Source organism: Rattus rattus, chromosome X (assembly GCF_011064425.1).
Source record: "Rattus rattus isolate New Zealand chromosome X, Rrattus_CSIRO_v1, whole genome shotgun sequence".
Lineage (NCBI taxonomy): Eukaryota > Metazoa > Chordata > Mammalia > Rodentia > Muridae > Rattus > Rattus rattus.
Window position 1 is genome coordinate 117,340,347 of NC_046172.1, and position 22,556 is coordinate 117,362,902.

Below are 22,556 nucleotides of genomic sequence, written 5' to 3' on the forward strand. Positions count from 1 at the left end.
TGGAATCCTCAGGGACCAGGCATGAACAAGGTGCACAGATATACATGTACACAAAACACCCATATGTATAATAAATACATAAATGGTCACATGCCATTAGGTCTGATGGTGCTTAACACACAACAGAACACACACACACACACACACACACCCCCAAAACAAAAACAACCACACATACAATTGTACCTTGTATTTTTGAATTTCTTTTTTCTTTTATCTTATCAGAATAACATTTAATCAGTCCCCGTTTTTTTTTGTATTTTTTTTTCTGTGCAGGTTTGGAGTTCTCTCTCTAATCATTATATCTAGCTGGCTAGAAATGGTTATACATATTTAGGGAGTACTTAGCTTCCATGTTGTTCAAATGTTGAACAGTTCTGCAAATTTTGCTAAACATATTTCATTTATGTTATTTTATATGAATATTTTGCTTACGTGTATGTATCTTTGCCATATGAATGCTTACTGACCAAAGAGGACAGGAAAGGGGGTCAGATCCCTTGGAAATAGAGTTACAGGGGTTTGTGAGCCATCATATGGGTGCTGGGAACTGAACCCAGGTCCTCTGCAAAAGCAGCAAATACCCTTAACTGCTGAGTCATTTCTCCAGTCCTTTGTTTATCTCTCTGTGTATGCATGTGTGTGGGCATGTGCATACCCCTGTGTATTGTGGAAGAAGAGAACAACTTGTGCAAGTCACATCTTCTTTCCAGCACCTGGGTTCCAAGAATCAAACTCGAGATAATTGGGCTTGGTAGATAATTGGGCTTGGTAGCAAGTGCTTGTATTTGCTGAGCCTTTTCCTTGGTTTGGGTCTGTAACTTTTAAGATTCAAAATAAAGATATAACACGACAAAATCAAGAGGAATATAAAGAGAGAAAACTCTAAAGAAGGAAGGAAGGCAATGGGGAGACATTTTTTTAGATTAATTTATCTTAAAACATAGCATTTACTGTGGCTGTTGAATAAGTTGGAAACCATTTGGCAAATGAAAGAGAATTTATGGGGTTTGCCACAAGTCCATCAACTCTTTCGAAACACAGGGAAATGGGCAGGTAATCAAAGCAAAATTAGGATTGTAGCATCTTGTATGTTTTTCTCTTAGTTATGTAGCCAAAATTGCCGATTCTTGATATTAAACTAAGCAAAATTTAGGATTGAAAAAAGTTATTGTTTTGTTTGCGTTATAGTGGAGAGCAGCTCTGATCTAATTTTCAGAAGTCAAATTTCTTTCATTTTTTCTTTTTCTTCTTTCCTTCCTTCCCTTCCTTCCTTCCTCCCTCCCTCCCTTCCTTCCTTCCTTCTTTCTTTTCTTTCTTTTTGAGATGGGGTTTCATTTTGTATCCTCAAATGTCCTAGAACTAGCTCTGTAGACCAGGCTAGCCTTGAACTCACAGAGATCCACCTGCCTCTGCTTCCTGAGTGCTACTGCTTGGCAAAAAGTCAGAATTCTTGATGTAAATAACTAAAATTAACCTGTTTATTTTTAATTACAGTTTCCTTCTACAATATCAAAATGAGCTTCTCTGTCTTTGATGAAGAGCCAAGGGTCCTTATTACAACTGTTATACATGAATTTACAAAAGATTGGGTAAAATGCTTTTTAAAAATACTTATGGTGCTTGTTAAATACACGGGACAAGGACTGGATAGATGGAAAGTAGACTCTGTTTTCTACTGAAAATCCATTTCATAGATAATCAGTTTTGATTGTTTTTACTGCAAATGTATTTACTCTGTAGGCAACACACTGAAGATATCTGCAATCTCTCTTATAGTAGCTGTGGTGAAAGCTTTTATGAGATGTTATTATTTTCATTTGTTGAGATCTGTACATTTTCCTCCATGGACACAGACTCTGAGTCATTGCTAAATTTTCCTAGTTGGTGAAAACAGAGCAGTGATCACACACTCTATGGCGTAGTGTTTCTGTGCCTTTATTTTCCATACTTTAATTTTTCCTCTCCAAAACAGTGACCAGTTTACTTGTCCTTACATTTTTGATTATAAGACTAATACATGCTGAGCCATTGAAGTTCACAGGCAGACATCTAATATAGGTAATGTCAGTCCACTACTGCTGCTCTTAATAAGTTGAGGTATATTCTGTGACATTTTTCTACACAGTCACAGATGTGTGTTATTCAATTTTGAGGAGCAAAACAAGCTGCTTGTACAGATTAGGCAACCTTCTTACATAATCTATAACACTGAGAACATTTTACAATGTATCATTGATAATATACGTGGTCCTGAATGTAGCCCTACGACATACAGCTTAACAGAAGCATAAGATTTTATTATGTGTCTGCAATGGAAACTTGCATTTCGTTTTCAAATCTAGATGTGTTTAGGTAGGCATTTAGGTTCTGTTATTTTTTTTCTCTAAATAGTTCAGAAACCAGTGTTCTTCCAATTATTTTAGAGGTCCTTGAAATTTTTTATAAGATTCATTTTCAAATTTTAAATCATTGGCTCAAAATTCATGAACATTTTTACATTTTAAAAATTATTACAAAAATGGTCTTCAGATAAGTAACAATAGCAGTGTGCACCTTGGACGCAGCAGTGAATGAGCAGGCTGCTTTTCCTTTACTCCATTATGTTCAAGTGTGTACGACCCAATTCTAAGTGCTTGAAAATAAGCAAGTGTTTCAAAGTGCTTGGGTTGCCTTACAGAGACACACTGACTAGATGGCTTTAAAACAGCGTTTGTTATCTCGCAGTTGTAGGTGGGAGTCACGTTTGGGGAGAAGGAGTTAGGCTGGGGTAGAAGGAGTCGGGGTAGGGGTAGAATTTGAAGAGAAAAGGACGGGAAGAGTTGGATTTTGGTGAGATTTTGTTCTTTGGCCTTCTGGGTGTGCCTTCAAATAGTATTTCTTCTGGGCACATACGTCTGTACTTTCTCTTTGCCCTCTTATAAGTATAATAGTTCATGTTGGATTTGGACCCTCTAATTTTCATGGCTTTGTACACAAGTATGATCAGATTACAGATTAGGGCTTCCATATTTGAAGTTAGGATGGAGGTTAGCTTAGCTCCTAACTGTGTAAAGATGGGAACTGAAAACCTGGAGCAGGTTTGGAAAGGCTGGGCTCACTGATAGGACGACTGCAGCTCACGTTGTCCCATGATGTCACTGGGTGACAGCAGAGGAGTGGCCACACAAACACTGACCATCTGTTTTCTTTTTCTCTTTTACAGTTGAACTCTATGTTTCAAAACAGTGAATTTTCCCTTGCTAACCTGGCTATTCAAATTAAAAGCAGGTGTGTAAATGACATCTTCTATGAGTTGAAGGAGATCAAGGGACCACCTGGGTCTGTGAGTTTCCTTTGTTGATATCTAGGAATGAAGAACACATTTATTTCACTGTACGTTGTAAAACCAATGGAAGAACACAATAAGACAAAACCCCAAACTGAGACAATACAGAGGAAACAGGGAAATCTGAGAACTATTTTGCAACATTCCACTCTCAATGTAACAAATCCAGTTTCAGGAGAATGGCAATTCTCACGGAAGAAGTGCTCAGGCAGATTCATAATGCCTCAGATTTCAGGACCTAGACATCTTTTACCAGGTGCTACCTCTGAACACTGCCACATGTGGCTTCTCTTCCATATGACGTCCTACTTCCTTTATGTTAGCTCTTTGGTTTCTGTTATGTGTTCAAATAAAAATAGGTTTGCGAAGGTTTATGCATAAATGAAGGTTACCATAAGTTATTGCCTTAGTTTGAGCTATGCAAACAGAATACTCCCTACTGGTTGGCTTCAGTCCCAGCAAATGTTTTCCTCAGACTTCATCTTCACACGCCAAGGAGCACCAACATTTTGTCTTTACTTACCATGTTCACTAGTTCATAAATACTGTTCAAGGGGGCTCCAGCCTCATTACCTAATTACCTCCCAATGAGCTCATCATCTAATATCATCTCATAGCATATTAGGCTTGAACATAAGAATTTTGACTAGATACAGAGATTCTGCAAGAGTAATAATGTAGCCATTGCGAAATCTTTGTAGAAATAATGTATAAAAATCTATAACATGGATATTGAAAATCTACAAAAAATATCTACTCACAATTCCCACAAAAGAATGCCCGCGAATATCTAACATCATATATTCCTATAGTTTTTGTAATGTATTTAGAGAGTTCCTACTTTGTATACTGTTAAACAATGTTCTTGTCTTTCATAATTCATCATCTGCATCTTTTATGTCAGGCTATAAAAAATAGCCTCTTTCTTTCTTTCTTTCTTTCTTTCTTTCTTCCTTTCTTTCTTTCTTCTTCCTTTCTTTCTTTCTTTTCTCTTTTTGATACAGGGTCTCACTCTAGTTCTGGCTGTCTTGGAATTTACAATGTAGACTGAGGCTGGCCTCAAACTCACAGAGATCCACCTGCTTTTGCCTCAGGGGTGATGGAATTATAGGCACGCACTGCCATTCTCAGCTTAGCTTATTTATTTTAATGATTGCATAGATATTTGAATAGTTCCCACCATTGCGCATGTATTTTATGCACTCTTTGCTTATAACACCATGGGATTGATTGCTGAGTAAGTCTTACCACCACTTTAGTATGCAAATAGTAGTTGGATCTCTGCTACCCCCACCTGTCACTGTCCTTACCTTGTGATTCATGGATTGGGTGCTTCATTTATTGTTCTCTAATTTTGTGATGCTTTTGATACAGAAAGACTTCCAAAGAAGAGATGGCCATGTACAGATATATTGTAAGTAATTTTTCAAATTGAAGATACTTGTGACCCATCCTAAAAATAATTAGACATTAGCAAACAGCTCTTCTACCTAGGAGTATATTTCTGGGCAAGTTCAATGGTGAAAGTTGAGGGTCAAATTAAGTTATTCCCTTTAGGGTTGGCCCAAGGACCTGTAAAGAAAGTATCTCTCTGTTTCTTATGAACTGGCCATTGGTAGCTTTTTGAGGATGATTTTGTGGGCTGGGTGAGGGGAAGGACTTAGGGATTATAAATGGCAGTATAATTTCTTGATTGTGGACAACTCACAAAAAAGCCTCCCTCCTCCAAGGTGCAATTGTTTGTAAGTCTGCCATTCACCGAACAAAACTAAATCCCTCCTTTAAGGTACATCTGTAGAGTAAGGCAGAATGATCTTCAATCTCCTTTGACCCAAATTCGAGTAGTTATTTCAGCTCCTCAGGGCTGTGCAATGGTGTACTCAAAATGGTTGGAAACCACATAGCTTTCAAGGTATTTAAATATGAGGTAAATGTTTTGACTATATGAAATACAGTAAATCCTATAGCGCATTCGAAGTCAGCTGCCATCATTTCAAATACTTGCTGTAAACAGATGTCAGAATTGTAAAATGTAACACGCAGTCAACAAGATATAACTGAAATTTCTCTAAATACTAGGTGTAAAAGCTCTCATGTGGTAATCTGCCAAAGCTCCCAGATCCTTCACATTCTGACTGGGGGACCTGGGGCGAATGAATCAACCTTTCTGTACCCCTGTTTCCTTATTTGTCAAATGAGTGCTGTTAGATGGTCAGAACTAACTAGTATTTAGTGAGTGCTTCTTTAAGTGCCCAGGCTTAGGGTTGTTTTAGCCACTTACATTTATTATCCAGCATGCCAGTATGCGGAAGGGCTGGATGGTGCTGCCGAGTAGATCATTAACTTCCCGAGTGTCAACAGCTGCATCTAGAGAGTGGACAGACAGTCTTTGTATTATCCACCCTTCAGGCTTGGTGTGAACACTAACATGTTAATGTGCTTAAGGGATATTTGAAGAAGGCAGTGGCTGTGTAAATGTAAAGAATGATTATGATTTTCTTGTTAATGATAAGCCCTCTATTTAAATTTGATGTTTGTTCAAAGATTTCAGTGACTATGCACTTTTTTTTTTTTTTTTTGTGGCATCGCTTGGAACAGAAAAAAGGGCAAGGAATGGATACAATTTTTCATGTACCATACAGGTAGGAGCTGAGTTTATTCATAGCTGGTACATTGGTTCTGATTTTCCTTCCATTTAATTCTGTATGTGCAATGAGCGGCCTTTTGGTCAGAGTTGTCGGAGGGAGATCAAAGTACCTGGTGCTTATTTCTCAGATGCTCTAATTAAGCTTTTGCATTCACCGACTAAGTTGTTCCAGTTGGTCACAGCATAGCCTTAGCAGCCTGTGCCTCTTTATAGTGAAGAAATGGGGTTCAAAGTGGATATGATTTAGGGGAGGGGGAGTGTTTGTTGTGGTCAATGTGGTCAATAAAATGCTGAGAAAAAACCACCACCACTACCATGAAAAAAATCTGAGATAGTGTTCACACTCACAGTCAAGCTCCTCTTGGAACAATGGCTATTGTTGCTGGTCTGTTTGATACCTACCATGAAGGACATAGAACACTGATTCTCAACCTCTTGGTTGTGGCCCCCTTGGATAGTTGAAGGCATTCACTAGAGTCTCATAACAGATATTGCCATTATGATTCATAACAGTGGCAAAATTACAGATATGAAGTAGCAACAAAACAATTTTATAGTTGCAGATCACCAGAACATGAAGAGCTGTATTAAAGGGTCATGGCATTAGGAAGGTTGAAAATGAATTATCTAAGCCCAAAGAAGGCTCATGAAGAGACTATTGATATGTCTAAGGTGCTAGATTGAGTGTCAGCTGCAATGAAGGGTCTCTTTTACAGTGGAAATATGAACATGGAGAAAAAATAGGCTGAATCAAAAGGGGTACCACCTACAGGTCAGGGGAAGAATAAAGCAATCTTGATTTGCCATATGGAGAGGCTTGACATAAAGACAAGAGCATCTAACATCTAATAATTCTGAGGATGCTCAGCAAGCATGTTCATCAAAGGCTATATGTAAAATCGAGATGGAAATAAAGATGAAGGCAAGTTTGTGAATTTGAAATCTTCTCTCTATTAGAATACCAGGGTAACCTGGACTATTTAAAGACCTTATTGTAGAGTTTAAGGTCAAGGACAGTTCTTTTCTTTATTCTTTATTAATGGGTAAAAATACTTTGTAGAGTGTTCAGGAAATGTTATCTCTCAGCTCCCACATCTGTAGGATGGGAATAATAACATCACTACCTAATAAGGTTATTGTAAGAATTAAACGAATCAAAACATATGGAGCAAGAACTCCACAAATGTTAGCTGTCATTAACATCATTGTTAGTATTTTATAGGACTCAGCCTCCAGCAGAACACTTCTGAGTAATTGGACATGGACTTATTTGCCTTATTGCAGTAGTGATGGATAAATTGAAGGACCAGAACAATAAAAGGTTTTCTCTGAGATAATAACTCCCGAGTACTCCATCTTCCCTATTAATTATTACAAACTCTTAGAGAAATCTCTTGGTGAGGCAATTTCAACATAGTACAAATGCTGTGGACCATTCTTTTGAAAATAGGTTTTGAGTTGTCCTTTTTGGATGCATGTAAGAAAATCTCCACCTGCTTTCATCATTGTTCAACAGCTATCATTTAGAAGTTATAGAATATTTACTACTTGCAGACTACCAATGATGGCCAAGTCTATAGAAATGCAGCAGCACCAGGCAAATTACACTCTGTTGACCTGACTAGTGCTTCTTTTTTGCCCTGTTTTGCAGTTGTGCCTGTTGGGTCATTATAAAAGCCAACTCTTCTTTAGAATCTGTGGAACTGATCAGCAGGATCCGAACTAAAATACATGGGAACTTCACACATGGGAACTTCACACAAGATCTACTGACTCTATTGGTAAAGTCTGACCAAATTGCAGTGGAAAAGATAGGTAATTATTTTGACAAGGCATTTCAGTATGAATTCACTTTTTAAAAAAATATATGAAACTCATAATAAACATACTGTATCAATTCTTAAGTTCAAAGGGAAGAAAATCTTTTGTTTGTTTAGACAAGGTCTCCCTCTGTAGCCCAGGATGGTCCGGAATTTATTACATAACCAAGTAAATCTTTAACTCATTGAAACCCTCATACCTCAGCCTCTGCCTCCTAAGTGGCGGGTGCTGGGCTTATAGGTATGAGTCGCTCTGCAGAGCTGAGATAGCATCTTTCCATATAACCTTATGCTCCACATGTCCTCAAGACTCTTCTATCTTTTAGGGCTTATAAAATGCATAGAAACAACAAAGAAGTTGCAAGGGACTGGTTCTAAGCTGACTCTTGGTCGTCGTGAATATCAACAGTGCTTGCTTCTCTGATATAAAAACCTGGAAACATGGCGAGCTTCATCATTACACACAATACATGCAGTATAGATAACTGCTAATTTATTGACCGATTCAGCCAACCTATTCATCTTAGGAAATGATCTGGGAACTGTCCCAGATTTCCCTCTTGAACCTTTTCTTTTCTAATTAGGAAAGCTTCAGTGGTGAAAGAGAAAGGCTACCAGGCCGGTTTTCCTCCTGACCATCACTGCTGACTTGTTCCTTTTCCCCAGTAGATGGCTGAAAAAACTGAGTTAACACACAAGCATTAGAATGGACAGTCCTGGGCTGGAGAGATGGCTCAGCGGGTAAGAGCACTGACTGCTCTTCCAGAGGTCCTGAGTTCAATTCCCAGCAACCACATGGTGGCTCACAACCATCTGTAATGGGCTCTGATACCCAATTCTGGTGTGTCTGAAGACAGCAACAGTGTACTCATGTAAAATAAATAAATAAATAAATAAATAAATAAATATTTAAAAAGAAAAGAAGAATGGACTGTCCTTGGCAGCAAGAAAATAGCAGAGACTTGTGGATGTACAGGGTTAGAGTGGGATGAAAATGGAGAAGACTGGAGGCCACAGGCAGAACTCACCATGTAAACGACACTAATCTGTCTGTCCTGAAAGCGAGGAGGTGATATTCATGCATTCATAGAGGAGATTGGACAGACCTTGGATGAATCACTTATTGGGTCACTCTGTCACCACCTAAGGGAAACATGTGTAGGCACACTGTAAGGACTGGGGACTTTCACATAGACTTAGCCTAGACCACATCTCTCTTAACATGACCAAGCCTGGTATCAAAAATGTGTTTCAGCAGCCTTTCATTGGGGAACCACCATCAACAGGACATTGGGGTTCTGGGTTTATTGTTCATGGCAGACATATTGATTTTACTGAAATCAAATGTACCAGAGACCATTAAGAAGGGGATGACTACCATGGGAAGAGATGTTGCCCCAACCTCCTGTGTTTACATAGCAATTTCTGAGGAAAGAGAACCTGCAGACAGATGTTCCAGATGTGTTTGCTCGTCTAGGACCCCTTTCGTGGATTAATTTCCCCTATGCAATACATTTATAGCACATTTACAAACAACCTCTAAACTTCATTATATACATTGTAAAATGGTCAAAGAATTTTTTTTAAAGTGGAGAAAAGCAGCCTCCCTCTCCCATGGTGGGGGGATTCTAATGAAAAGAACTAAACATGAGGTCATGCTGAAAGGGTTATTTAAACAAAGGCTGCCTGTAGAACTCATTTCCATGAAGCTTAGTTTAAATATTCTGGTTGAAATAGTTTCCTCTTGTATGTGCTGATGGTTATGCACAGGGTAATAATGATGGGTCATAATGGATGTTCATGATACTTTTAAGTGCCTTTTGCCCTTGAAAAATGTTGCATACATTTTTTCTCTGTAGAACCAGGAAAATGTGAAGCAGATGAAACACCCTCAAAATACAAAGGGACATATAAGTGGCCATTAACTGACCCTACTGAGACAGCCCAAGAAAGGTGCATTAAAAATGAGAATAGGAACGCCACAAGAATTTGGTATGTGTCTGTCAAGTTCCAAATGCTAGCTTACCTGCAATGTCCTTTTTTAGTCCCTCTCCTTCTCCTCTACTGCCAAGCCTCTTTCTGGCTCCCTTTCTCTTTTCAGAGGTAAACATGCACATAAAATAGAATACAAATTTCATGAGGACAAAAGAGAAAACTCACCAAAAATCCAGCCACTTCAACATGGCTGCGTTTAGGTTGGCATGTTTTGTTGTTGTTGCTGTTGCTGTTGCTGTTGTTGTTGTTGTTGTTGTTGTTGTTGTTGTTGTTGTTTTGCCTCTCTCTGACTTCCAGCCTGGCCCTCCTTTGAATGCCTTTAGGTTTTCTGTAGCAGTAACCACGGTTTACATACCAAATAATGTAATTTGCCCTTTCATTCAATGGTTTATCAAACATTCCATGCTTTGCATTCATCGTTTTAATGATCAATTCGAAGGCAGCCCGAGCTGCTGCCTCGTGGATGGGCCATCATAATTTACTCCATCACTTTGTATTGTTCGGTTGATCATTTCCCCTTTTTAAATCATCAGCCTTGTTTCTTACTCTGTTGCTAATGCCAAACAACTTAAATGGGCAAGAACAGAGGGGCAGCAGGTTTCAACAGAGGCTTAAGAGCACAGGTAGAAAGTCACATCTCTGCCTGTATGGTATCCACCCCTGCTCACACCTAATAACCCAACAAAGCAAGCAACCTTGGCAGTCCCAGGGAAAACTCACACGGAGCCTCGCCTTTGTAGCCAGCTCCTTAGTCCAAGCCTTTTCCTAGCTCTTGCCTACATCAGAGCTGTCTCTATGCTTTCTCGCAGTCCGCTACTCCCCAACAGCAATTCACTCTGCTGCCAGCATGATGTTCTGGAGTCTGGCTGCTACATGGCAGACTTTTGTTAAGGAATGAAGTGCAAACCTCTAACACAGTCATCAAGACAGCAGGTTGCCTTTCCTGTTACCGCTTGGCTCCATCCTTTCACCATGTACTATAGCCTAAGAGATAATTTGTTATTGCAGACGTGACAGCCATTTCCATGTGTCTCTTTCTCTAGTTGGTGGCAGCAGGAAAGGTATATCAGGCTCTGCTCACTTCAAATGCTCAAAGTTCTCCCCTTAACCAGACATGAGTGCTTTATATACCTGGAACTCCAAGAGCTGAGACAGGAGAATTGCTGTGAGTTTAAGATCAGCTAGCACTCCTTAGGAAGTTCCAAAACTAGCCTGATTTACAAAGGAAGATCGTGTTTACATATAAGCAAACAAACAAACAAACAACTCCCCCCAACAAAAAGCCCAAATCAAAACTCACTACCACTACCACAACAAACACATAGAAAGGACAAAAGAAATAAAGAACAAATGAAAGAAGCAAAAAAAGAAAAGAAGTTCTTGAGTGGTGTTATGATAGATTCCATTTTGTTCACATAAACTTTCTTATGTTTTGTATAAATCCGAGAGCAGGACCACTCAATTCCAAACTCCTGGTGAGGTTCAAGCCCCACCCTGTCTGTCTATATCCCCTGCTACCATTCTTAGAGTCTGTAGTACTCAGCGCGGGCATTGGCTGAGTTGAACTGGCCTGAAGTAAATGAGGCAAAGGTGTGGGTTGATAGTGAAGGACAATGCACTACAGAAAGTCCTTAATCACTTAGAGTCATTTACTGTGTAGAGACAAGACTATTCCAGTAGACTCCTAAAAACTGGCAAGAAAGGAAAGTGATAGAAAGGAGTTATATATCTACATGGGCAAAGACTCTTCCTTGATTCTTGGTGAGCTCAATCTTGCCCTATTCCATTACTAGTAATCTGGCACCCATCTAGCCCTACAGGCTAGAAATGGACATGGAAACCATGCCATAGGCATGGAGAAGTCTTCCATTATTGCTCTTATTTAATTGATTCATAAGTTACTAATAATTATTACTAATTTTGAGACAAGGTCTTACCCTGCATTCCAGTCTGGCCGGGAACTCATGGTGACCCTCTTGCCTCTAGAGTGTTGCAATTACAGATGTGAGCCACTGTAACATTTCCCTTAGGATTATCCTTGTCTGTTTCTTTAATGAGAAAGCTGGATAATTCCTCTTCTTCCTCCATTCTGTCTTTTGCAGTTCCATCAGCATCCAGACTGGAAAGAGTCAATGGGAAAAACCAAGGCTTAAGCAATGCAAGTTGCTTCAAGGACTCCCTGATAAGATTGTGGATCTTGCTAATATCACCATAAGCGATGGTAAGACAGGTTTGTGCACATAGAGATGTCCTGGGAGCCCCCCCCCTCTTAGCTTGCCTACTTGATCTGAGATAAGAGAATATAGGCAGAAGTCACTCTATGAAAATTCACCTTACAGCAGTCCTGTTTGTTGGTCAAGGTGGCAGTAGGGCAGGAGTCAGGACTATCAGATTTCTATATTTTATTTTTCAGATTTTCATTTTATCATTTTTAGTATTATTTTCCCATTCTTTTCTACATTTAAAAACTCTAAAGAGGCTGACCTGGTGGCATATTTGTGTAATCCTAATACTTTGGAGATTGAAGCAGCAGAATCTTGGGTTCAAGGCCAGTGCCTCAGTCACATAGTGAGAGATCCTGTTTCACAAACAAAATAAAAGAACACACACACACACACACACACACACACACTCACACTCACACTCACAAAACTCCCAATTCAGACATTTATTAATTATAAAGGAGAAAGATTTCTCTAGTGAATATTTCACATGTCACAATATTTTGCAAATAGATTATTTAATTTTATAAACTATTTGGGCAGTGTGAATGAGTTCTAAGCATAAATTCTGGAAAGTGAGATTGCTGAAGTCAATCATATAATGTCAAATACATTTGTAATAGTTGCATTAATTTATAATCTAGTTCATAGAGTATGGATTGTATCTGGTTCATAACTCCTTCATTAACAAAGTATGTTATCAGGCTTTGGAGTCTTGGGTCATTTGACTATCAAGACCTGATATCTCAAAGTAGAGTAAAACCTTTTCAGTGGTGATATCACAGGTTCCCCATTTAGCAAAAACGATCTACTGGGTTGTTTTACTGTGTTTTTCGTCAGTAACTCAGTTGTGCAACCATCATTGTGAATTCCATAGAGGAGAGTTGTAAACGGACCATTTCATTATACAAAGAATCCTTGTACCTGTTAACAAAACCTCTATTTCTCTCTTCCTATAATTCCTGGCAACCATTGATCCACTTTCCACCTGTGTGGATTTTGCTTATTGTAGGCATCTCAATATGTTTGTGACGCTTCTTCATATTGTAGCATGGGCCTGTACTACATTTTTAATGGTCGAATACTATTGCGATAAATTGACATATTATATTTTATTTAGTTATTTATCAATTGCTGGCCATTTGGTTGTTTTCATGTTGGGCTATTATTTATAGACAGATTGTGAATATTGGTGGTGCAAATGACCGGTAGACATGTTTTCTTCACTTAGGACATACTGAAGAGTACAATTATAGTCACCTGGTAACTCTATCTTTAGCCTTTGAAGGAACTGCAAAACTGTTTTCCGGAACTGCAAAACTGTTTTCCGAAACTGCTGAGCCATTTTGCATCCCTGCTGATGCCACATGAAGGTTCCAATGTCCTCACATTCTTGTAAGCACACAGCCATCTTTTAGTTACAGTTGGTGGCAGTGCCTCTCCTCCCTAGCACATATACTTTTATTCTGGATTTTAGTACTTTGTGTCTTTTCTCTTTTTGTCCTGGTTAGTTGAGAGAAGAAGCTTTGAATTTCTCATAAAATCTATTTGTTTAGATGAAGAAGCAGGCTAATAGCTATGATCTAGTCTTTGGAGGTAGAGTCACGGTAGATGTGACCTGTAAATCTCTCTGTAGCTCATGATGGCCTTGAACTCCTGACGCTCTTGCCTCAGTCTCCTAAGTGTGCCCAGCAAGGTGAAGAAAATACAGAGCTCCTCTGTGCGCTTACAATACATTCAGTCCTCCCACACTGTCGCCAGATAGTTAGCTTTGTTACAATGGATGGCTCTACCCTGACTCAGTTGAAAATTTATATTGGGGTTCACTCTTGACACTGCCCAGTGTCTGCCTTAATTATGGCTTTCATTCCTGACACCTAACACCATGTCCAAAACCGACTTGGGGAAGAAAGGGTTTATTTCAGCTTACAACTCTCAGGCCATTCGCCATCATTGAAAGAAGCCAGAACAGGAAGTCAACATAGCCACCTGGAGGCAGGAACTGAAGCAGAGGTCATGGAGGAATGATGCCTTCCGGCTTGCTAAGTCTGCTTTCTTATAAACCCAGCACCACTTGCCCAGGGATGACATTACTCACAGTGGGATGAGTCATCCCACATTAATCACTAATTAAGAAAATGCCTGACAAATTTACCTATGGGACAACATGACGGAGGCATTTTCTCAATTGATCCCAAATAACTTTACTTTGTGTGACCTTCACATAAAACTAACAAGGACAATGGATACTTGTAACTGTAGATATGAATTTACATGACATGCATCTTAGTTAGGGTCACTGTTGTTGTAACAAATATCATGAGCAAAATGCAAGTTGGGGAGGAAAGAATTATTCGGCTTACACTTCCACAGTATTGTTCATCATTTAAGAAAGTCAGGACAGGAACTCAAGCAGGACAGGAACCTGGAGGCAGAAGCTGCTGCAGAGGCCATGGAGGGGTGCTTACTTGCTCCCCATAACTTTCCAACCTGCTCTCTTGTAGAACCCAGGATCACCAGCTCAGGGATGGCACGACCCACAATGGGCTGGGCCCTCCCCCATTAACCACTAATTAAGAAAATGCTTTATAGCTGGACCTTTTGGAGGCCTTTTCTCAATTAATGTCCCTTCAGATACCTCTAGTTCGTGTGCCAAGTTGGCATAAAAGTAGCCAGCGCAGCATGTATCTACAGAACCGCACCCCCTTAAAGACTCCTTGTGGTACGTTTATTCATTCCTTTATCCCTTCTAGTTCCTGGCACTCCGTGGTTTTTTATTGCTTTCATGGTTTTGTCTTCCCCAGGATGTTACACAGTTGAAATCATGCAATGTGTACTCTCTCCAGGTTGACTTCCTGCCTTTCTCAATGTCCATACCCATCCCCTATGTCTTGTTAGGACTTTCTAACTCATTTCTTTTTTAGTCCTGGCTAGTATTCCATTGCCTGGATAAATGACAGTTCATTTATCCATTCTTCTCCATTAGGGCATCTGGCTTGTTTCTAAGTTGTTCTCTTGCTCTGCATCCTCTGCGGCATATGCTGCTATCAATGCTTTGGATTTAGGCCATTCTAATAGCTTTGGACTATTACCACATTACTTCTTTAATTTGGAACTCCCCAGTGACATATGGATTGAGCGTCTTTTCATGCATGCTTATCTGTCCTTTACATGCCTCTTTCTGTGAAATATTTGCTATAGACTGAATGTTTCTGCTCCCATGCCCAACCTCAGCCAAATATATATATATGTATATATATGAAAAAAGAGCTGTCTTTGAACCAGGAAGTAGGCCTGGAAAATATAAGAACTCTATTTTTTCTTTATAGAATTTCCAATTTCTGAGTAATTTTGTAGATGCACTTTAGCTCTACTGCCAGATTAGGTCTTCTGCTTCAATATGTGGGCACTACTTGAGGCATAGGGTACAATGGCAACTTACAGAAGGAGCAAAGGATTGGTCAGAAGGGAGAGCACTTCTTCGGATAATCTTCCTTACGGAAGATTCACATTTGAGATCTTTAGCAAAGAAAATGTGGCTGAGTTAGAAGAGTCAGCCCAACTCTGATGTCCTAGACAGGGAATCGTGAATCAGAACAGGACATGGCGCTGCAGGCTATAGCGAGTGGGAGGAGAGACAGAGGGCCTGCCTCATGCTGACCTCCCTCCTTCTGAGTGACACATTTGTTTTAGACATGCTAATCGAATTTTCTCTTGTGGAGGAAAAAGGCAACAAAGAACCATAACAAGAACAAAAGCACTGTACTGGGTTGAGAATTTTAGAAAATTAACTGAGAAGTTGCCACAGAGAAAGGGAACAGTCGGATGGATGCTGGCTCTGCTGCGTATGACTGAAAGAAAACTTACCTTCGGAGGAGTCCTCTTCTTTTTAAGCCAGGAACTTAACAGGGATGAGTACTGTGTAAAGGAAAGAAATGAACTCATACTGAAACGGTTTATTGTATTCCTTTTTAATGCTGGTGACAAACATTAGCCATCTTAGTTGGAGAAAAACTCTATAGATCTCCCATGTAAATCCTTACTTTACTCAGCTCCCTTATATCACACTACTAGAAAAAAGGATTCTTTCTTTCCAAGTTCTTTGAGTTCTGTTTGGTTCCCTGGTTTTGTTATTCACATGATACTGAAGAAGGCCAGGCCAGGATGAAGTTGGCCGGTATTTTCCACCATCATGGTAGGTAGGATGATGAGTGAGTGATTGACAGGGAACAGGGACTGTGGTGGAGCTCAGAGATGAATACATTACTAACATGTGGAAGGCTCTGGGTCCCTTCACACCCTGGTCAAAGCAGAATGATGCCCTATGACCCCCAATCATATGGCCAAAAGCAATGAAAGGCTACAGAAACTATCAAAAAACCATGCAAAAGGACTCAAGTTCTGGAGTCAGAGAGTGTTAGATGGTCTCTATGTCTTCATGTCTTAATCCGTGTGAAGGTGGTAATATGAATAACCATTGTGTAAGGTGGCTAATGCTTTGCTGTTATAGCCCATCCTCAAGACGCCCAATATCATTCAATCCACTAGAACTGGCTTCTGGCTGCTCTAGTGGTAGAATTTGACAAAAGCAACACTGTCAATGATGGTTCTAATGCTTCTATCGTATAATACATGCCAGCTGCAGTTGCCTCTCCCTCCATTGCTCCCAGTTCCCCCTCCCCCACCCCATAGCCTCCTCCCCAGTTCCACTCCTCCTCTATTTCCCTTCCGAAAAGAGCTAGTCTCTCAGGGATATCAATCAAACACACACAACAAATTAGAATAAGATTAGGCACAGACCCTCAAATCAAGACTGGATGATACAACTCAGTAGAAGGAAAACCACCCAAAAGCAGGCAAAGGGGGCTAGTGTTCAAGGGGACTGAAGTGTAGGCATTCCTTCTCTTGGTAATTCTCATTTAGGGTGCTTCCTCTCAGGATACGGTTGCTGTGCTTTGAGAAGTCAAGTGATATGCTGAGAAATATTCACTAACCAATTCTACTCTCAAAGGGTGATTAATGATTTGTAGCATTTGCTATTTTGTAATATTCTCATTCAAATACCAACTCAGTCAGTGACCTGTGAAGTCAGTGAGGGGTGCTCACAGAGACCATGGATGAAAATAGTCCAAAATGCACTAGTGGAAGGTAACCAAAGATTTGGCAGATGATGTTTTTTTTGAGAATCCTTATTGTTTTTAATAATTTCATTGTAAGTTTGTATTTTTAATTAATTATTCTATTTAACTTAATAGTTGCCTCTGTTTAATAACCAGACTATGAAAATTCTCAGAAACTCACAAATTGGGTTCTTATAAGCTTCTACAAGCTGGCTGTTGTATACACCCTCGATTCAACACACCTCTGAACCCAAGTCACTGGAAAATGACATATGGAGGGAGTGCCATTCACAGCCCCAAATGATTAGCATCTGTTTAGCATCAACTGCTAGATGTGAGAGGAACTTCCAGGGCAGCCTAGCCTTCAGATGAGTCCAGCCCTGGCTTCAATCCCACTGCAGCTTCTTGTGAAGTCCCAAGAGAAAATTGCTCAGTTGAGCTCACTCAACACACAGAACCACAAGAGATAATGGCTAACTGCTGTGTTAAGTTACAAAGTGAGAATGTGTGTGTGTGGGGGAGGGTGTTATGAAGCATTGGCTCACAGCAGGAGTATCATAAAAAAAGCAAAACTATGCCCTTATTGTTTGATTGTTAAAATTCTTGGCAGATTAACTGAAACGATGGTTCAAGCAACGAGAATCTCCTCTGCCACCCTTAGAGGAAGATTTCTTTTTACTCTTGTTTAGGAACCTAGAATTTTTATGCAATGACTATAATTCATATTGAAGTTAAAAAGTATCTAACTCCAGATGAGAAGTCTATAATTACTTTCCTCGGTGTAGTTAGTTCCCCATTGGCCTGTTGTTTACTTTCATTCTGCCACAGCAGGGACAGCGAGAAGTGAAGTCGCACCACAGAAGCCCGAAGGATCGTGACTAGGCAGCTCTGACTTTTCCATTTTCAACAAAACCTGAACAATTTCATAACAGCAGTAGAAAGATCTGGGAAGGAGTGTACAATTTTTTTCTCCACCAATAATTTGTTTTCTTAGTCTCTTTTCACCGTTTAATATTAGTTTGTGGTTGTGCATGTGTGTGTGTGTGTGTGTCTGTGTGTGTGTGCGCACACACAGACACACACGTGCGCTCACACACACATACAACTTGTATCAGTTGGTTCTCTCCTTTCACCATGTAGATCTCAGGGATCAAACTCTGGCAGTCAACATTGGCAGCAGGCCAAGTGCCTTTACCCACTGAGCCATCTCTTAAGCCTGTGTTTTCTGTTTCTGAATGGACCATAAGATGAGTACTAGCAGGGATGAAATATTCATTTAGAAGCAATTACAAAGTTAGTCACTTTCTTTCCTTTGTGTCCCTTCAGAGATAATTCTGTCATTGCTTGCGAACTTGTTTCTAAATGAGCCATGGGAATATTGGGGTAGTGGAGAGAGGCTAAAGAAGACCTTGGTTAAAATTTCTGCACTCCATAGATGACCTCAGAGTCTTTGTAGAAATAAAAATGAATAATGGGAGAAAACTTCAAATGATGAGAATTAAGAAAAGCAAAAAAAAAAAATCCCCCGTAAGGAATAAAGTTGTGGGGAGCTTGAGGTGGGGGAGAGGTTTGGACTGTTGTTGACAGCTGTGGGGGGATGATGAAGAAGAGGAAAGGAGGAAAAGAAGGAAGAGGAAGAGGGGAGAGAGTGTAAAAATTTTATCTCAAATTGTTTTTTCCCCCAAACATAGCTAGTTATTCATAATATGAGCTGGAATAAATACATCATGAGTCTCTCTCTCTCTCTCTCTCTCTCTCTCTCTCTCTCTCTCTCTCTCTCTGGAGCCCTTTTTCTTAGCAAGATCAATTTTTTGGCCAGGAAGATCAGCTTTATATGGATTTTAGTACAGTAAAATCTAATTTGCATTGTATTTTCTTAACAGCATCCTTCCCTTAAAAAGGGGGGTGAGGATTCCCATAAATGAATGATTTAGACCAGCATTTAGGACACAACTAAGGACAGTTGAGCACTAATTGTGCATTTGGGATCATTTTCACCTTAATTTTAATTTGATTACGGTTATGGTTAAGATAAAAGTTGTCTAGTTTTAAAGATATGTAATGAAGTATGTGTGCGTGAAACTATAGGATGTGGAGATGGGGCAATGGTGGGTGAGAAGGAATGCGAAATAAGGTTAGCTTGTCACTGCCACGTGTTGAAACTGGGTGATTTATGAAGTATATGACGATTCATTAGGTTATCCTTTTGCCTTTTTAAAAAATTCTTTTGCTTTCTTACTGTACTTGAAAATTTCCATAATAAAAAGTGAATAAAAAGTGGGCGAGCTAATAGCTATTGTTCTTCCTCCTTAGAAAAATCTTAATTAATTGCTTCTTATTCTGTGGTCCACATTTGATTTCTACCTGTGGGTTGCCAATTCTTGACAGGAAATCATAATCACCACCCTTGATTATAAAAACTTAGACTCAATGTTTGCTGATATTTGAGTATAGGTGGGATCTTAACTCAAGCCAACACTTGAAATGTCTTAACTTAATTAGCATCAAGTTTCAAGATAATTCTTCAGTGACAAAAAGATTTCCCTAGTGCATTTGAAATCAGACTTAATGAATACAAAATTGACTTTTCTTCTTCTTCCCAGAACTTGGGCTTCAATGGTTTCCTATGGTGAACTTCATTTCCTTGTTGTGTGTTTCCCTTTCACTGGTTTGTCTTTTTAAAAGGAAGGAGGCCATCCAACATAGCCTCACATTAAGGGCCAAAATGGAGGTCACCCATTTCCACTTTGTTTCTCCCAGAGAATGTGGACGATGTTGCAGAGCACATTTTAAATCTGCTCAATGAGTCCCCACCTTTGGATGAAGAAGAGACAAAGATTCTTGTGTCTAAAGTAGCTGATATTTCTAACTGTGACGAGATAAGTATCAACCTAACCCAGATCATACTCCGAATCATCAGCACTGTGACGGAAAAGCAGAGTGATTCAGCTTCCAACCTGGCTCCAGTAAGCAATGAGTAAGTCAGAAGGCTCTGCTCAGGAAACGGAGATCTTATCCTATCACTTCCTCAGCACACAGACAGTTATGCCTTGACAAGGTCCAGAGCAGTGGCTAGCACCATTTGAATATGAATGAACTCTCAGCGATAATGACTTTTCAAATATGTTCCTACCCCAAACCCAGCCTGAAATAAATCTCTCTAACTGTTGGATATAAAATGATCCCAACCCATGGGATCCTGAAAAACTTAGGAGTTGTTCTGGTTGACACATTCTACTTCACAGTCAATAACAAGTTTTTGATTTCCCCTTGGGAAGCTGACTTATAAATGTCTTATTTTTATTTACTCTTTTATTAAATGTTTATATATTCTCTGAAAACTTTCTATATTATCCAATATAATTTGATCCCCATCTTATGTAGCATTAATTAAATAAGATGCAGGGGTTATTGATAAGAACATTAAAGAAGAAAATAACTGTTATATAAAGTACTGTCCTTACACCCTTTAACCTCTTAGAGCGGTGGCTCTCAAACTTCCTAATGCTGGGACCATTTAATAGAGTTCCTCATGTTGTGGCCATCCCCAACCATAACATCATTTTGTTGTTACTTCATAACTTGTAATTTTGTTACTCTTGTAATAATAATGTAAACATATGATATACAGGATATCTGATGTGTGACTCCAGCAGTCACAAACCACAGGTTGAGAACGACTACCTTAAACTATTCTAGTAGAATCAGTGAATCCATCCATCTCTTCCTCTCTCGGTTCTACTTTTATTTCCTTCCCTTGTCCATCTACTTGAGCTTCTGATCCTAGCCTTCTGCTTGTACTGTTGCCACTTTGTGGCCCATTTTCGACACAGTAGTCAGACATATGTTTTGATGTACACATCGGATCACACCATGCTGTTCAGACCACTTGGTGGCATTCCTCTATAGGTTTGATAAAATCTGAACTTCTCAGGCAAATGAGGCCATGATAGATCTGACTTTATAAAAGATAATTTCAGCTGATTTTTTGAAACAACCCTTTAAGATGCATGTTGGTACTACCTCTGACTTCGCTTGCAGGGAAAACGCAGGCCAAGGAGGTCATTTTGTTTACCGCTACAGAAATTAGAGGCCCTAAGATGCAGACCTCGGTTTGTTGGGCTCTTAAACCAAACAACATCAATGACAAGGAAATCACAAAGTCAAGATTCACAGTGGGGATGTCTTGTAGGGAGGATGAGTTTTACCAACAAGGCAGAAAGAGTGCTGTTTGCCTGTGATTCTTTTCAGGATTCTGAGGATAATCGAACGGGCTGGTCACAAGATGGAATTTGCAGGGAGAACAGCAAATCTCACTGTAGCCAAGCTGGCTTTGGCTGTGCTGCGGGTAGATCACAAGTTTGAGGGTATGGCCTTCAGCATCAACTCCTCTGAAGAAGTCACATCCCCCCAGGTGAGTGCAGCATAGGAAACCGAAAGCCAGGCAACCAAATGCTGTCCTAGATCTCACCCACGAAGTTCCTGAGAAGGAAAAAGTGCGCCCTTGGAAACTTTTAACATGAATGGGAATATTAGGAAAGTATAGAGACCCCAGGGAAGCTTTGTGTATAGCCTTGGTAGGCTAACATCTTAGTTGTACTAATGTCTATGTGGTGTGCAGTGATGGAAATCCTCCAAAATATCCAGTGACTATTGGCTACCATATAGGGATAATTTATTGTGTGTTGGATGTTATGCTACTGAGTATTTGGAACACATAAGGTAACAGAAAAATCAAGGATGTGCCCCAAGGACAACCTAGTAGCTAAGCTGGACCAGATCTGTGTCTGGCCATATTTTAAATTCTGGGTTCAAGTTAGGTAACAGAGGCAAATGTCAAATGTTTGATGTGAGGTAGATAGTAATTACCGTGATTCATCCCACTGTATTCCATAGATAAATGCAACTATCATGTATCAATTAGAAGTCTCAGCCCTTTCCACCATCTAACAGGAGTTCCACCTCTAGCAGGTCATATGCAACTTCAAAGCAATCTGAGGGAGCAGATTTTATTTTATGCCTTAAAATTGTAAATTTATATGTGGAAAGTATGCACATCCTAAGACTGGGCTTTCTGAATTTAACTAAGGCTTATGTCCACATAACTCAAGCCCTATCAAGTTATGGACTATTACAAGTGCTCTTGAAAGATCCCCCTTTTCCCAGTTAATCCCTGAAGATGTTACCTCCAGGGCCACCACCACCCTGACATTTTTTTCAGCCATAATTTGTTTCTGCTCTAGAACTTGATTCCTCCAAACAAAATCATGTGATATGTACGTGATTCTATGCTAGAAGTCTTCTTTCAACCATATTACATTGTTTTGAAATTCATCATTTTGCTGTCCATATTTTTAAATTGCTGAATAATATTTGATTGGATAAACATGTCCTTTTTATTTATTCTACAATTGCTGTTTATTT

At 39.6% G+C, this 22,556-nt stretch overlaps 1 protein-coding gene across 1 annotated transcript in view; it reads left to right on the plus strand.

The window, feature by feature from the left end:
- Positions 1–22,556, plus strand: part of Adgrg4 (adhesion G protein-coupled receptor G4) — a 93,422-nt gene that overhangs the window by 33,124 nt on the left and 37,742 nt on the right. Inside the window, 9 exon segments of the mRNA XM_032890105.1 lie at positions 1,498–1,592; positions 3,206–3,270; positions 4,703–4,741; positions 5,917–5,970; positions 7,627–7,790; positions 9,655–9,787; positions 11,893–12,011; positions 19,893–20,109; positions 21,384–21,546. Of these exon segments, the coding sequence (XP_032745996.1) occupies positions 1,498–1,592; positions 3,206–3,270; positions 4,703–4,741; positions 5,917–5,970; positions 7,627–7,790; positions 9,655–9,787; positions 11,893–12,011; positions 19,893–20,109; positions 21,384–21,546 (1,049 nt within the window).